Source organism: Muscardinus avellanarius (assembly GCF_963383645.1).
Source record: "Muscardinus avellanarius genome assembly, chromosome: 1".
Taxonomy (NCBI): Eukaryota; Metazoa; Chordata; class Mammalia; order Rodentia; family Gliridae; genus Muscardinus; species Muscardinus avellanarius.
The window spans coordinates 178,581,368-178,599,310 of record NC_137786.1 but is presented as its reverse complement, the minus strand read 5'-3'; the positions used below and the strand labels follow the sequence as shown (position 1 = coordinate 178,599,310).

General features: G+C 45.8%; 1 protein-coding gene across 3 annotated transcripts in view; it reads right to left on the bottom strand.

Moving 5' to 3' along the window:
* CLPB (ClpB family mitochondrial disaggregase) overlaps positions 1-17,943 on the bottom strand; it is a gene marked incomplete at both ends in the record, with an annotated part of 164,441 nt that overhangs the window by 31,600 nt on the left and 114,898 nt on the right. For all 3 annotated transcript variants that reach the window (XM_080695225.1, XM_080695224.1, XM_080695226.1), the window contains one exon: positions 9,024-9,121. In XM_080695225.1, coding sequence (XP_080551351.1) covers positions 9,024-9,121 — 98 coding nt within the window. The remainder of the gene's footprint in view (positions 1-9,023; positions 9,122-17,943) is intronic.

Here is a 17,943-nt window from a genome sequence, read left to right as displayed (position 1 = left end):
TCTGAAATTCTGATTTTTTAAATAAAGGTTCCTTTCCAGTTGCACCCGTGGACACCTGTTTTATCTGGACCAGATTCTCTGTGCTGCAGCAACCATGTCCTGTGTGTCTCACAGCTCATGGCTTAGAGAACACAGATCTCTCTTTTTTCCTCTCTTGGTGGGGAGTGGGTACTGCACTGGGTATTGCAGTCCAGGGAATTCTGAGTCTGAGATACACTCCTAGCCCTCTTTTATTTATTTATTCATTTATTTATTAGTATGTTTGTTTGTTTATTTATTTAGTGATACTTGCGACAGAATCCAGAGGCATTTTAGCTCTGAGCTCCACCCTCAGCCCTATTTATTTCTTCTTATTTTGAAACAGGGTCTCTCTACGTTTAAGTTGCTGAGAGACTCTCCAAGTTGCTGCGGCTGGCTGTAAACCTGCAGCCCTCCTGTCTCAGCCTCCCAAGTGCTGGGATTACAAGGGCACACCACCACACCCAGCTGACGATGTTAAGTTTCATTACTTGGCTAGGTTACTGTCTGCCAGGATTCGCCACTATCATTTTTCCATTTGCAATTAATAACTATTATTTTTTTTTGGTGGTACTGGGGGTAGAACCCAGAGGCTTTCTATCTCCAGGCTATAATCCCAGACCTATTTTATATTTTATTTAAAAACAGGATCTCACTAAGTTGCTGAGAGCCTTACTAAGTAGCTGAGGCTGGCTTTGAACCTGTGTGATCCTCCTGTCTCAGCCTCCCAAGCGCAGGGATTACAAGCGTGCGCCACCATGCCCAGCTAATTAATAACTATTTTGTATGGATAGAGACTTTGACAGTATTTAAACATCCTATTACTTATCAAATTTCCATTCGCTAGTTTTAGCATTTACTGAAAGGTCTTACCTGATCTAGGATCAGTATTTTGGATCTTAGAACCCTATGAAGTTTACAGTGTCATATCTCTATCGTAGAGATTAAGTAAATTCAAGCAAGGTCTACTGATGGCAAGTAGAAAGACAGAACCCTGGCCCTTGCAGGCTGGTTCTGGAGCCCTTTCTAGCTGGGGATGAGAAAAGATTTGCTTTCGCTCCCCCTCTTCAAAGAGTTCAGAGTCTATTTCAGAAGATGAGACAAATTTCCTATCCCTATTTCTAGTAGAGAGCTATCTAATCAATTTATTGAAAATAAACACCAGAGGGTGTTCTTGCCAAAAATACATAACCTGAGTTGAATGATAAGGAAACAGAAGATAAACTCAAATTGAGAAAAATTATACAAAATAGTCAGTCTGTACTTGTTAAAATGTCAATGCCATGAAAGACAAAAAAAGACTGGGGGCTGGGCATGGTGGCACATACCTGTAATCCCAGTACTTGTGAGGCTGAGACAGGAAGATTGTAGTTCAAGGTCAGCCTCGGCAATTTTGTGAGGCCCTCTGCAACTTAGTGAGGCCCTGTTTCAAAATAAAAAATAAAAATTTGGGCTGGGGGTGTAGTTCAGAGGTAGAATGCCCTTGGGTTCAATTCCCAGTACCACTACCAAAAAAAAAAAAAAAAAAAAAAAAGACAGATTGGGGAACTGTTCCAGGTTAAATGAGGCTTCGGAGACATGACACCTGAATGCAACTGAATACAATTTGGGATCTGAACTTTTCTTCTAAGCATTATTGGGACTGTTGGCAAAATCTGAGTGACAATCATAGCTTACTTAATATCAATATTAGTACTCTGATTTTTATGATTGTATTGAGGTTATGTAAGAAAATGTGGGCTGAAGGGTGTAGCTCAGTGATGAAGCACATGCTTATTAGCATTTGGGTAGCTAAGGGTTCAATCCCAGCATTGAAAAAACAGAAAAAGAAAAAGAAAAAATAAGGAAAAGAAGTCAGCCAGGTGTGGTGGTGTACCCTTGTAATCCCAGCATTTGGGAGACTGATAGGAGGATTGTGGTTTGCGGGCAGCTTCAGCTACTTAGTAAGGCCCTTTGCAGCTCAGTGAAACCTTGTTTCAAAACTAAAGAACAGCTGGGCGTGGTGGCGCATGCTTGTGATCCCCGCGCTTGGGAGGCAGAGACAGGAGGATCTGCAGGTTCGAAGCCAGCCGTGCTGGCTTAAGAGACCCTGTTTCCAAATAAAAATATAAAATAGGTCTGGGAGCGTAGCCCGGAGGTAGAAGGGCTTCCAGGAACCCCAGTACCAAAAAAAAAAAAAAAAAAAGAATAAACAAATAAGGCTGGGGGTGTTGCTCGGAGGTAGAATGCCCCTAGGTTCCATCCCTGGTACCACACACAAAAAAAGTTTTTGTGTTTAAAGAAATGCCTAAGAATATTTAAGGATAAAAGAGCATCGCATGTAATTTATTCTCAAATGATAAAAAGTTTTACATATATCTGTATCCATATTATTTGCACATATATAAGTAATAAACCAACTATGACAAAATATTAGCAACTGGGGATCTAGGCGAAGAGTTTATAGGAACTCATTGTACTATTTCTGAAATTATGCAGAAATTAAAGTAAAAAAATCAAGATAATGCTTCTCTTTGGGGGATGGGCAGTGACTATAAGGGAGTACGAGTAAACGGGCTTCCGAGTACTTGAAACTTAATCAGCTGTATTTGATTTATGAACTATGCTATATATTTCTGATCTGTATACTCTGTACAAGTATAATTCAACAAAGTTTTAAAAAAGTTAAAAAAGTCAAAGCTCTTAGCAGGTGCCTCACCTATCATAAACATAGGGCCAAACACAGGGCCTCCAGTGCAGGTGCGTTTGTCCCAGTGAGCAGAGGAAGAACATGACCTTCCCCCTCCTCTGTACCCGTCCTCCTCTCTCCCATGGCTCCACTCCGCCCTCGTGGGAGCACCCGGGCTCTCAGTCTGGGATGTGGGCCCAGAGGAGCAGCTCATCCCCAGCTGCCCCTGAAGCAAATGAAAAAATATAGAGCTACGGAATGTGCTTGTGATCCTGTCACTGGGATATGCAAATAAAATATATAGGATAGGCCTATCTGCCTAATATTCCTGCCAATTCATTCTCTGGGTGTGATTAAAATGAGCAATAAATTCCTCGTGCGTCTCGGTGGAGTGAGGATCAGGAGAGAAGTCGCGGGCTGGCACGCGTGCGTCCCCCTCAGCTGAATATTCATCACGGGATAACTCCTCATATTTTTGTTTTATCTGCCATCATGTGCACAGAGATATATTTCTACCTCTCTTCCATCTCTTAGTTAGGACACAAAAATGGTCTAGGCGTTAAGTATTAAACTCTCTATTTAAAGAGAGGCCCAGGCTACCTCCTCTACACATCCTGCTCCGCGCTTTACCAGGGGGCAGGCAAGCCATGCTTTCAGAGTCCTCACTAACTCTGTGGGGAATCCCGCCTAAGGCACAGTCAGTCTGTGGGGCCCCTCTCCCACCTCTGGCCTTCTCTGGAGAGTAAGGAAGCCTAGGCTTAGGGACACTGAGAGACCCGAGGAAACCTGCAGTGAGGGGGAAAGCCATTCAGGGCACATGAGGTGACAGATTCTTAGGGTAAAGTGACACATTGTGTGTGTGTGTGTGTGTGTGTGTGTGTGTGTGTGTGTGTGTGTGTGTGTGTTACTGGGGATGGAACCTCCGAGCTCCAGCTCCAGACCTGTTTTTTATTTTTTATTTTGAAACAGGGTCTCACTGAGTTGCAAAGGGCCTAAGTAGCTGAGGCTGTCTGCAAACTGCGATCCTCCTGTCTCAGCCTCCAGAATGCTGGGATTACAAGTATGCGCCACAACGCCTGGCATAAAGTGACACATTTTAAGAGGTAGAATGAAATAAAAAACTAAGCTTATGGATGATTTTAAAATGGGAAAATCACAAGTAGTATAAAAAAACAAAGAGGATTCCAAATACAGAGCAGTATCAATCACTTTCAGAGCCGAGCAGGAAACACAAATGCTGGACAAGCAAGGACATATAACACAGCAGGAAATGTGGCTTCTTTCTATGCCCCCAATCTCCAGGGCTTTAAACTCAGCTTTACCCACTTTAGGTGGGTAAAAGAGTATCCTCTCAAACTGGCTGCCAGTTTGAGACCTCTGGTATACAGGTTTAAACAAAAAGTTAATTTATGTAAAGTATGTGAATATGCTCCAGAAAGAGCTAATTCAGTATAGAGGAGAGCTCTGTTTAAAATCCTAATAGATAATGGAAATACTACCATCGACTATGTGTACATATGTGAATACACCAATGTCAATCTCAGTACTCTGTATTGGGAAGGGAGGAAGTGGGGAGGTGGGGGGGGACTAAGTGCTGTGTGCATGTATGTTACTGTCAACATGATTTACATTATGATGGGAGACTATAATGTACCAATAAAAGCATATTAAAAAATCCTAATAGAGCAGGGTGTAATGGCGCACGCTTGTAATCCCAGTACTTGGTAGGCTGTGACAGAAGGATCATGGGTTCGAGACCAGCCTCAGCAACTTAGTGAGGCCCTCTACAACTTAGTAAGAGCCTGTTTCAAGATAAAAAATAAAACAGGGCTGGAGATGTAGCTGTGGAGATAGATAGTCCCTGGGTTCAATCCCTAGTACCCCCAATAGTAGTAGTAGTAATAATAATAATAATTATTATTATTTTAAAAATCCCAACAGGCACTTATAACTACTTGATTTTCTGTACGTTACCTACTTTTTTGCTGCTTTGGTTTTCCCATCTGTGAAATAGGGGTAACGAGAGCTATTTCATGGATTAGTTGTAGGATTAGAGAAAGTGTACATTAGAGCACCTGGCATATTGCCTAGATACAATAAATGCTACCTACTATTATTATCAATATAAATATTGATCGTGGTTCTATCTAGGTAGCAGGGACACAATACTTTTACTTGAGATTAGAACATGCTATTTCTTCCTGGAAGTCTCCTTGGTCAGCCCCACCACCGACCATCAGCAGTCTCACAGGTCACTGTCTGTCTCCCAGTCAGACTGAGCTCCAGGAGTGTACTATTCACCTGCCTTCTTCCCATCTAGCTCAGAGCTTGGCACATAGATGTTACTCATAAATTACATACTGTATTACCTAGTTTTCATTGTATTTTTGCTTTATTTCCATATCTTCTAATATGAATTTTAATATAGATTTTCTATGATGAGCATAATTGACTAGAGAGTGGTAGGTAGGTAAAGGTGGAGTAGGCTGAGCTGCGTGGAGGACGGTGGGGGTGAGGGGACAGAAGAGGAGCCAGATAAGATCAGAGCGGCAATAACTCATGTCTGGAAAAAGCCAGGAGGCGAGGCCTCAGGCTGGAGCCTCAGTGCCCTCCGAGACTGAGTCACTATGGTATAGACGCAGGGCCTGAACTCAGACGGCCAGCTGCTTCTTAGTAACTGGCAGAGGGAGACAGAGCCCAGGTCTAAAACCGTGTTCTTCAGTTTTTGTAGCTTGGTGAGGGACACACACACACACACACACACACACACACACACACACACACACACGAGCAGAAGAAAGAACGGGAGACCAAGTAGATGCTGTGCAACCAACAAAAGACAACATGGCTGACCCCAAGGAAAGCTAGGCGTGGTCCACATGGGCCGACACCCACTGAGGACAGTACAGGAGCCTGAAAGGGACCAATGGCATAGAGAAGACAAGAGCAGGACAACAGGTGAAGAGGCCTTCCAGCTGAGAATCCTGCCTGCTCTAAAGGGTCTAACCTCCAAAGGCAGCCCCTGCCACTATAGGACAGCTCTGTTAGGAAGCTCTTCCTGCAGCTGCCACTCAACAAGCCTGGCTCTGTGTTAGCTTTGCTAATGAATGCATCTCCTCTCTTCGCACTCAGAGCCATTCCTGTGCCCGAGGACAGGCTTTCCTCCCCAGGCCAGATGCCCCTGTTGCCTTCAGTTTTTCTCGTGGCACAGCTCCTCTTACTACCCTATTGCCCTCCTTGATACAGATTCTAAGAGCTCACTGTCTGCAATTTCAAGTCTGCAATTTCCCTTTGTGCTTGGAAAGGTCTGACCTGCACAGAGGATTGCAACTATTATTTGTTCACTCTGCATATTAGCCTTGCCAATGACAAGTCACTTCCCTTGGGCAGCCAAATTTTGTTCAGTGTCCCTCAGGGGCCTGGGTTCCCTTCACCTGTGCTGGCACCAAGACACCTGTTCTCTTGCTTCACACAACCAGACAAGCATCTGTCCTGACAAACCTTGGGTACTATTAGTCAGGTCCAGCGCTCGTCTCGGGGGAACAGCAATTAGGCCTAAGGGGGATGAAAAGCAGTGCACACCCTGGGGCAGAAACTTCCAGGGATTTGCTCAAGACACTTGGGGAGGCTGATGTGACTTTTGGGGCTGCTCCGAGAGGTGCAAAATTTGAACCCAGGGACGGAAGGACTTGTCCTCTGGAATTGAGTAGCTCTTTCTGGTTCTGAGGGCCTCCTTGGATGGGCTATGAAAAGCCAGTCACCCTTCCCAACCTTTTCCCTTCTCTGGAGGAAACTACTATAAGACAGTTATTAAGGATTATCAGGAGGCCCAGCGTGGTGGCGCACGCTTGTAATCCCCGCGCTTGGGAGGCGGAGACAGGAGGATCACGCAGGTTCGAAGCCAGCCACGCTGGTTTAAGAGACCCTGTTTCAAAACAATATAAAATAGGTCTGGGAGTGTAGTCCGGAGGTAGAAGGACTTCCAGGAACCCCAGTACCACCCAAAAAAAAAAAAAAAAAAAAAAAGGATATCAGGGAGGCAAACTCTATACGGTTGTTGCTGATCACTAAGCATTTTCAGATTTTCCCGTCTAGGCTCATGGTACGATTACTCTTCTTAGAACCCTGTGATCATGGGATTAGTTCTGGCCAATGAGTTGTGAGTTCTACTCCCAGGCTGGGAATTTAGCTACAGATTTAAGAGCCTTCAGTGGATCCTTTCTCTCTGGCAAGTAAGCAGCAATGCTGCAGGGTGGCTGCTCCACCAGTCGAGACCCCTGAGGGCCTAGGATGCTCAGAACTCACATTCTTTCCTCAGCATGAAGCAGGAGTAAAAATAAATGTTGTTTTAAACTACTGAAATTCTGGGTTGTTATAACAGCATAATCTAGTGAGTCCTGACAGATACACAATCAACCATACATCAAATTGAACTTTAGAAACCACCTAGTTCAACATTCTCGTTTCATAGAGGAAAACTAAGCTTCAATGAGCAAAGTGACAGACCACAGACAGGCAGGCAGTGGACGACGGGCTGGGGTCAGAACCCAGACTCTGTCTCATACAGGTGAGCTAAGTGTTCTGACTTGAGACAGACTGTTTGCCACTAGGTGGGATCTGCCACACTAAACTGCCTCAGTTCATGGACCAGAAACTCCAGGACCTGGAATCAAGACTGAGGGTCAGAAACCAGGTCTTCCTGCCACTGCCACATTACATGACCTTGTGCTCAACCTTATCAATTTCAGGGTTTTTTTTTTTTTTTTTGTCCTGGGGATGGAACCAGGGGCATTCTACTTTGGAGCTACACCCCCCGCCCTGTTTTTTTTTTTTTTTAATTCTTTATTTTGAAACAGGGTCTCACTGAGCTGTGAAGGGCTTCACTAAGTAGCTGAGGCTGTCTGAGAACCGCGGATCCTCTTATCTCAGCCTCCCAAATGCTGGGATTACGAGCATGCGCCACCACACCTGGCTTCAATTTCAGTTTTGGTGCTTACTTATTCTGGGACCAAAGGCAATCCACACCACAGCCTGGGCTTCACTTTCCCAAGAGTATGAGTCAGCCGGTTTAGCTTTTAGTGATTTAAAACTTGTGCCACTGCAAAGTCCTCTGAGAGGCTGCCCCAGGAGGGAAGGGTGCAAGGCATGGGCAGCACCTGGGCCACCGTCCCTTCAACCAGAACCGCTCGATTTCTCTGAGTCATTTGCTTATGCTTTCCTATGATTTCCCACCACTGGATCCAGTGACTTCTCAGGTCCATGCCAGCACTGAGACTTGTGATTCTAGTTCTTGGATTCTGCTCAGTTACTCCTGAGTTACAATTCTGTGGCTGGGAGAAGCAGGAGGCTTAGTCCTATTTTCAGGGAGATCAAAAGTTTGACTGAGAAGATGGAATTGAGATGGAGATTTTGGGGGCCCAGCTCTGTACCAGGCTCTAAAGTGTGTGTGGAGGGGAGGTGAAGGATTGGCTCTGCAAAGAGTGATGATGAGAACGCAATCCTAAAATGAGGCTGCAGGGTACACAAGGCCTGGCAAATAATCTTTGAGCTTAGGATTTTGTCTAGCTAGCCCGCTCCGCTCCTTTGAAAAGAAGCTAAAGAACTTGAAGGTTAATTCTTAGAGGTCCCTAGTGGCCCAGGCCTCTCCCTCTCCCTGATTATGGCAGGGGTGGCTCTCTAATTCTTGATGAGACTAGGGGCTTGATCCATATATATATATATATATATGTGTGTGTGTGTGTGTGTGTGTGTGTGTGTGTGTGTGTGTGTAAGGAATTAGGGATTGAACCCAGGGGCATTATACCTCTGAGCTATACCCCAGTCCGATTTTATTTTTATTTTGAAATGGGGTCTCACTAAGTTGCTGAGAGCCTCACTAAATTATGGAGGCTGGCTTTGAACCTGTGATCCTCCTGTCTCTGCCTCCCAAGAACTAAATTACAAGTGTGCGCCACCATGCCTGGCTTGGATTTGTATTTAAACAGACAATAATCACCTAAGGAAAAGTGGCCTTTGGCATGGAGCCTGGGTTTGTTTGTTTGTTTGTTTATTTATTTTGCGGGTCTGGGGGTGGAACCCAGGGGCATTTGACCTCTGAGCTACACCTCCTGCCCTATTTTTTATTCTTTATTTTGAAACCGGGTCTCACTGAGTTGCAGAGGGCCTCACTAAGTAGCTGAGGCTGTCCGCGAACCACGATCCTCCGGTCTCAGCCTCCCGAATGCTGGGATTACAAGCGTGTGCCACCACGCCCGGCTTGAGCCCGAGTATATTTAATAAATGAAAGGTTAAATGAACAATGCAGAGTGCCCACTGACCTTATTTCTCAGAGACTTACCTTGGTCTCAGAAGTTCTCAGAAGCTTCATCACCTCCCCTTCTCGAGCATAATCCAAGGGTGTGTGTCCCATTTCATTTCTCTGCAGGGGGTTGGCTCCTGGCAGGAGGAGAGAATAAACAGGGGCTCTATGAGTGATCCGTGGACCCCAATCTTTGCTTACAGGTGGCTTGGGGCCCTGATACCAGTGTGAGAAATGACCATGGAAATTTAAGAGACTGTAGAATGGTGGAAAAGATATGTTAAGATACTCTGGCCGGGTGTGGTGGTGCATGCTTGAATTCTCGCGCTTGGGAGGCGGAGACAGGAGGATCACGCAGGTTCGAAGCCAGCCCCTCTGGCTTAAGAGACATTGTTTCCAAATAAAAGTATAAAATAGGTCTGGGAGTGTAGCCCTGAGGTAGAAGGGTTTCCAGAAAGCCCAGTACTATCAAAGAAAGAAAGAAAAAAAAAGATACTCTGGGAGAAGAATTTTAGTCTTCTCCATCAGAGATCAGGATATTGGGGTTCCTATGTGTCCCTGCATACAATGTGTAGTAGCATACTTCCCACAGAGAGGTGCTACATACATGCAGATATGTTGCACAGAACACATATATACAGAGCTGAACATGCAAACAAAATGTCAAACAAATATACAGATTCCTATACCCAACACAAATACATGTCAACACACAAATTGACATACACATCCACTAAAATGTACAGATTTTCTAACACATCTGCATACAGGTGAACATTCATTCACAAATTCTCATGAAAAGGTTCCTTTCTAAAGCACAGAGCATCCCAAATAGCAAGTACAAGACCCGTTTCTCTGCTTGCTCACTGTTCCTCTCTCTCCTTAATGCCCTTAGCTCTGGGCCTTTCCTGCCAGCCAGGGCTAGCAGAGTCTTCTGGAAGGGCTTAACACCCTCAGCAACCTGGCTCTGCCACACTAGCTGCTGGTGAGTGTGCGTGTGCGTGTGTGTGCATGTGCGCGTGTGTGTGCATGGGGTGGGGTGGGTGGAACAGGCATTTCCTCCGACCATTAGTTCCTGTGGTTGGGGACAGAGAACTCTGAGCAGGACAAAAAGAAGAGGTTAACTGTGGGCCATGTATCTGCCTAGGTGTGGGCAGTGAATAGGCTGGTTAAGTGTCTACTTTGTGCGAGGTCTGGAAGATGTGGAGGAAAGGCTCCTCTGTCCCTCTGTGCTGTCACAATCTCCTTCCCCAGGTCTGAGCACCTCACTCTCCTCTTCAAACACCATCTACCCCATTCCATTTGGCAAACCACGAAGGAGAGGGCCTAGGGACCCAGAAGAAACAGAGCTGGCTTTGCCTTGAAAGCTGTAATCTCAGAGCAGGAAGACAGAAACCTAAGCAAGCTGAGCTCTTACATAACAAATGCTCAATAAATGTGTGGTGCGAAGCATTACAGCAGCGATCAGCTCGTATTTCTTGAGCTTCCTTCTTGCTAGGGAAATGCCCAGAGTGAAGAAGGGTTAAAACTTTCTTTACTTGGAACTCCAGCCATAAGGATATAATGGGCTGGCTTAGAACCTATCAGCACAGGGCCTGGCTTAGGGTAGGTGCACACCACTGACTGATATACCAAAAAAGTGTTTCTAAGTCCTTTTATGGAAACATTTATATTATTATATAAAGTCTCTGAACCTTAAAAGACTCTATAAACTTAAGAGTAGTAAACATTTATTAAGCATTTACACATGGCTGTCTGGCTGGGCTGCAGGGGAGAGGCCAAACCTCTACACAGGTGTGGGAGGAGGAGGAGACAGAGTAGGAAGTATGATATAGGCAAAGGAAACTTATCAATTAGAAAAATTAATACTTTCACACATGATTATATTTTCTAACAGCATAAAGTATTATTAATAACCTGGCATAAGGTATTATTAATATTTTACTTTTGTTGAAACATAATTCCCATTACACAAATTTAATCCAGCTTATTTAATTCATCACTATTCAGTGATGTTAAACATACTTAGCAGGTTCTGCAACAATCACTAGCTTTCTAATTAGAACATTTTCATGCTCCCTAAAAGAAATCCCATTTTTATTATCAGACATACCCCATTCTCCCAGCCCTGATAGTTTACTTCCTCTCTCTAAATATAGATTTTCCTATTCTGGATATTGCATATAAATGAAACATGTGGTCTTTTGTGTCTGATTTCTTTCACTCAGCATGTTTTGTGTGTGTGTGTGTGTGTGGTGCTGGGGATGGAACCCAGGGGCATTCTACCTCTGTGCTATACCCCCAGCCCAATTTTTTATTCTTTATTTTGAAACAGGGTTTCACTACGTTGTGGAGGGCTTCACTAAGTAGCTGAGGCTGGCCACAAACCTGGATCCTCCTATCTCAGCCTCCCAAGTACTGGGATTACAAGAGCGAGCCACCATGCGCAGCTAACTCAGCATGTTTTTAAGGTTCAATCATGTAGTATGGGCAAATAATATTTCATTCTGTGGAATCTGTCTGTCTGTCTGTCTATTTATCTATCTGCTGATAGACATTTGAGCTATTTCCCTTTTGGGCTGTCTTGAACAGTGCTGCTACAAATGTTCATATACAAGTCTGTGTGGAGTTTTGAGATGGGCTCTCACTATGTTGTCCAGGCTACCTTGGAATTGCTGGGCTCATATGATCCTCTTGCCTCAGCCTTCTGAGTAGCTGAGACTATGGCGTATGCCACCGCATTGCCTCTGGGAGTGCATATCCTCACCTCATGCATGGACACCTGGGAGTGGTGACAGCAGTAGCTGTAATGGTCTTTCCTGAGCTGCAATGGTCTTTCCTGAGTACTCGCCGTTTGCCAGGAACTATGCTCTGTACTCTATACCCTTTACATCATTTCATCCCCATAACCAGCCTGAGGGTAGGAACTAAAATCCCCAAGCTGCAAACCATAGAAAGCAGGCTCAGAAAGTAAAATGACTAGCCAAGGCCACAAAGCCGGCTTTTTTTGTTTGAACCAGGAGCTCAACTTACTCCCAGATTTTCCTAGTTCCAATTCTCTCCTCCATCCCTGCCAACCAGGGTGATCATGACACACCCTGATGAAAAACCCTTCAGTGGTCTATCACCAGCTACAGGACCAAGTACAACTAGTAGGCAAGCCCTCAGAGGCTCAGTTGGGGCCTATTCTTTCAGATCTGGTATTTTATATCTGCAGGGCTCTGCATGCAGGATCAAGGTAGAATGGCGGGGCGAATAAGGTTTTCCTTTTTTCTGTTTCTAGACTGACTGCTCTGTGGCTGTGATAATCTCGGCCACTCTCTTGTTTGAAGTCTTTAAAAAAAAATCCACTTTGCATGTCTCCCCACTCCTGTGACCAGTTCTTCTATCTCTTTGGCAGGCTCCTCTTCCTGTCTCTAGGATTAGGTCTACCTTGAGTTTGAGCCCAACACAGCTCTCCAGGCACTAATGGGGATAAGAGTTTAGCTTACAATAGCCACATAGGACAGTGTGTGGAAGGAGGGACAGACAGACAGCTCTTCTGGGGCTCAGGAAGAAACAAGAGTCTTCAGGGCTTGTTTCCCTGGCAAGGTTTTCCCAGCCCAGCAAAACTCCTGCAGTAAAACTCCCAAAACTCCTGTAGCATAGCTGGGCACAGGGAGCAGCCATCAAGTGATGGGAAGGCCTCTCCTTTCTCTGGCAACCTTCAGAGGAGCCTTGTCAGTAGATATGAGCTATTTGGAAGGGGATTAGGGAGAGACCTCGGGAAGGGAAAGAAAATAGAGAGAAGAGAGAAGAAATGGGCAGAAAGAGAGAAAGAATGGAAGAAAGAAGGGGAGGGGAGCAGAGAGATAGAGAAGGCAGTGGAAGAAAGACACGATGGTGAGATTAGTTGCTCCAAACAAGTGCTGTCAGTGATCTATATTTGCTTACAGAATGAAAAATGTGTGCCATAAACATTGGCCACTGAGTAATTTCTAGCAGGAGTCATGTCACTTCTCATAAAGAATGGGATGGGGACAGGTAGGACATCTCTGCACCTGGGCTAGCCAACACAGGGGCTCTTTTTAAAGCAGTGTTGGGCCTGTGTCCTGCCCAAGAGGCTCTCAGGTCAGGCCACTCATTGGGAGAAGCCAGCAGGGCTCCCCAAGGTTCTGGAGCCTCAGGGCAGCATGTCCTCCTCATGGAAGGCTGAGGAGGGGGTGCCATGGATAATGTCCATCTAATATTACTACCCAGCCCCACACCCTTGCTCTGACTTGACTAATTGCTGTAATAATTGATAGAACCTGACTTCTACCACTGATCGATTTCACCCCCACGACCACCGGCCACAAACCATTACACTCCAATAAATAACCACCTTGGGCCTCACCCGCCTGCCCTCTCCGGGGGCATCAGGATGGCCCGTGCCCTGGCCTGACCTCCCCTTGCCTCCCACCCAGGGCCCCTCCGGGCCAAGCAGCTGGTCTAGAGGGCCAGGCCCCTGGGACCAGGCGAGAGGGCTGGTGGAGGTGGGGAGTGCTAATCGCAGGCCATCCGTCACCTCCCACTGGCTGTCTGGGGCTGGGGCAAACACCTGGAACACCCCAGGCAGTGTGGTGCAGGACCCTCCCCTCTTCTCCTGCTCAGATTAGTGTGTCCCAGCTTATAATATCTGATAAATAGCAGACGGGCTTCCTGGCAGCACTGCTGCGGCTGTGCCTGCCCGCTACAGCTGTGGAAGGTCACTCATTGGGGAAATATGTTTCTGTCAGTGGTATTGAAAAAAGTTTAGTGGAGTGACAGGCCTCAATTTTTCAAATTTTATTAACTCCATCCTCTTAACCATTTGTCTTGAATTCCTTCAGATTCTGGGGGATCTGTCAATAGGGCTTGGGCCAAGAAAGTAGGGTGGGGGTGGGTGGTCACGGGGTGGGTGCTGGTTGGTGCCACTGTGGCTGGCTGGGGCTCATCACCCAGGGTAGGGGAGACAGTGGAAATGTGCTGATGGGAGAGAAGGCCTGGCCCACTGTCTCTATGGAGCCCACTGCTCTCCTCTGGTGTGGTGCCTGCCTTTGATTTGATATAATCATATCCTCCAAGTGGAAAAGGACCTTAATGGTGAGCTCTTCTAATTCCCTAAGAAGATACTCTGCTTTACTGCATGTGAAACCAGGTGACACCCTGACTCCTCTGAATGTCCCTGGCACACGGCCCCACACTCATGGTCCTTGGAAAGGTTTTTCCATTTAATGAGTGGAGATTCTTCTTAAATGAGCCCCCGTGTCTCTCACTAGCCCCCTTCCCATCTTGGTCCTCTTGCAAACACTTTCTTCTTTTGTGGTACTGGAGATTGAGCCTAGGGGCATTCTACCTGTGAGCCACACCCCCAGCGCTACATTATCTTTTATTTTGAAACAGGATCTTGCTAAGTTGCTGAGTGCCTTGCTAAGTTGCTGAGGCTGTCCTTGAACCTGCAATCCTGTCTCAGCCTCCCAAGTCCTGGGGTGACAGGTGTGCAGCACCAGGCCTAGCTCCATTTGTTCATCTTTTAAGACTTAGTAGCCGGGTGTGGTGGTGCATGCTTGTAATCCCAGCATTCGGGAGGCTGAGACCGGAGGATCACGGTTCGCGGACAGCCTCAGCTACTGTGAATTCTATACTCATTAAATGGAAAAACCTTTCCAAGGACCATGAGTGTGGGGCCGTGTGCCAGGGACATTCAGAGGAGGGGCATTCATAGGGCAGGGGGTGTAGCTCGGAGGTAGAATGCCCCTGGGTTCCATCCCCACACCAGGAAAAAAAAAAAAAAAGACTTAGTTTGCCTTCTCTAGGAAGCCTTCCTTGTTGCCTTCCCACTCCAGGTGGGACCATCCTTTCTGCTCCCACAGGCCCTCCTGTTTCTATATGGTGTATCAGTTCCTCTATATTAAAGTCTGTCTCACCTAAGACTGAGCCTTCTTAGATGTCAGGGACTATGATCCACTGCTAACTCCTTGCTACCCAGCTCAAGGCTCAGCCTGGGTGCTCCACAGTAGCTGTCAGATAAATGGACTGCATTCAATCCAGAAGCCATCTCCTTAGGCCACACAGAACAGAAGAGCCTTTCTGAAAACAAATGCATAACCATGTCTCTTGTTCCTGCAGGCCAAAGCCCCTAGCCTCTTTGCTGGTTCTAGATGCTTCTCTGCTTATAGTGGGACGTGAGGAAGGAAGAGTGCTGAAACTGGGGCCGAGGGTAGGCTTTAGATACTCTCCGTGATGGTGGGAAAAGCTCAAAGCTGCTCGAGCGGGGTGCAAGGAGGTGTGTCACTCCTTCCTCCCTTGACACTACCCTATCCTAGCCCTAGCCTACCTCTTGAATGTCAAAGAGGAGAATATGTGTAAGAGGCTTAAAAACCAAAGTAAATAGCCACTATTTTATCAATAATGTTGACACTGCCCTTGGGCGTTCCATTCTACCACCCCTGTGGATTCCGCCATGCGCCCCTTCCTTCTGACAGAACTGGGTGGGGAGAGGGCAGGGGTGAGTGATTCCACTCACTGGCTGTGTGACCCAGGGCACTTGCTTTATTTTTCCCACGTCAGTGATTGCTGTCTTGCCTACCACTAGGGGTTTTTGTGAGAACTAAGATATAAAATTTAAAAATAACCGAAGCTGGGCATGGTTGCACATGCTTGTACTTCCAGCATTCAGGAGGCTAGAGGTTCGAGGACAGCCTCAGCTACTTATCAAGGCCCTTTGCAACTCAGTGAGATCCTGTTTCACAAATAAAAGACTAGTGCCGGGTATGGTGGCGCACTGGCGCTTGGGAAGCGGAGACAGGAAGATCCTGCAGGTTTGAAGCCAGCCTTGCTGGCTTAAGAGACCCTGTTTAAAAAAAAAAATTATATATATATATATATATATATATATATATATATATATATATATATATATATATATATATATATATATGTAAAATAGGTGTCTGGGAGTGTAGCCTGGAGTAGAAGGGTTTCCAGGAACCCCAGTACCACCACCACCACCAAAAAAAAAAAAAAGACTGAAAAGTAGGGCTACGGGTGTAGCTTGGAAGTAGAATGCCCCTGGGTTCCATTTCCAGTACTGAACAAAACAAAACAAAACAAAACACCCAACATCCACAAAAAACAAATCTGAAATAAAAGATGGTGCAGCTGGGGATGGTGGTGCACATGCCCACAATCCCAGTACTTGGGAGGCTGAGACATAAGTATCATAGGTTTGAGACCTGCCCCAGTAACTTAAGTGAGGCCCCATTAAAAAAAAAAAGTTATAGCCAGGTGTGGTGGCACAAGCTTGTAATCTCAGTACTTGGAAGGCCGAGACAGGAGAATTTCAGGTTCGCAGATAACCTCAGCTATTTAGTGAGGCCCTCTGCAACTTAGTGAGACCCTGTTTCAAAATAAAGAATAAAACAAGGCTGGGAGTGTAGCTCAGAGGTAGAATACCCCTGTGTTCAATCCCAGCACTGCAAGAAAAAAAAAATTGTACAGATGTGTAATGTTCTTTGTTAAAGTGTCACTTCTCTCCTTCCCACTTTATTCCTAGCTCCTTTACCACCTTCACTCTGGTTTTCATTATTTCAATATTCTGTTTACTTTCTCCACACAAGTTTTTGCTGAGTAGTAGGGAAACCTTTCCTATGAGCAGAGATGTCAATGTGGACTGATGTAGCCTTTTTGCTAGTAACCCCCCATCAAGGAAGCGTAGAGAGCACAGCTCCGAGGTCTGGACCCCTCCTCGCGCCCAGAGTGCTACCCCTTGTCTCCTTGGTTATCCAGGTCCTACTCATGGTCAAGGCCCAGCGTCCAGTGCTCTCCCTCCCAGGCTCCTAAGTTTCTCCTGCTCACTCCCTGTCCTGGCTCTCGACCTTGGACCCTTCCGCACAGTTCAGTCCTCACAGCTAGTCACTAGGGTAGCTTCTCAGGTCAGAGACCGACTGCCTCTCCTCTGTATTTCCAGAGGCCGAAGGCAAGGAAACACTTGTTCAGACTGTCACAGGAAGCCCAGAAGTCTCCTGATAACTTAACTGGAGCTTTCCCCCCATGTACATATGTAGACCTGCATACCTGCGGATATGTCTCCCTATAACCATGAACATGCTACTTCGCACTTAGTGTCTCATATTCTCCACTGACTATATTTGTGGATTTAGTTTTTAACAAACTGGTGAGGAAAGCAGAAGTATTATTTTTCCATTTTATAGATAACTGAGTCTGGAAGAACAGTAAGAAGAAAAGTGACAAGCTAACATTTGTTGGGTAGAAGGTCTTCATGTAGTGTCTGAAATATCATACAAAGATTCTGTGAAAATAGGAAGCTTAGAAAGTTAGAATAATTTGCCCATAATCATGCAACAGATAAATAGTAAATTTAGGATTTAAAGAAGGAATTTACTATACTATTCTCCCTTTTGAATATGTTTCCATAATGGCTGGGGGTGGTGGCCCATGCTTGTAATCCAGCATTTGGGAGTCTGAGACAGGAGGGTCCCAGTTCAAGGACAATCTCAGCTAGTGAGGTTCTTTGCAATTCATTGAGACCCTGTTTCAAAATAGAGAATAAAAAATAGAGCGCGGGGGGGGGGGCATGGCTCAGAGGTAGAATGTCCCTGGGTTCTATCCCCAGCACCTTAAAAAGCTTTTTTTCCATAGTGAAGATGTATGAGTGTCTCTCACTGGAGATTGAACCCAGGAACATTCTCCCTCTGACTACACCCCCAGCCCTATTATTTTTTAAATTTCTACTTTGAAACAGGTCTCACTAGGTTAATGAGAGTCTGACTATTTGCTGAGGCTATCCTTGAACCTGTAATCCTTCTGTCTCAGTCTCCCAAATACTGGGATTACAATGCACCATCATGCCTGGCTTTTTGTTTTTTATTTTTTAAGAAATCAGAGCCGGGCATGGTGGCCCACACTTGTAATCGCAGCATTCGGGAGCTGAGACCGG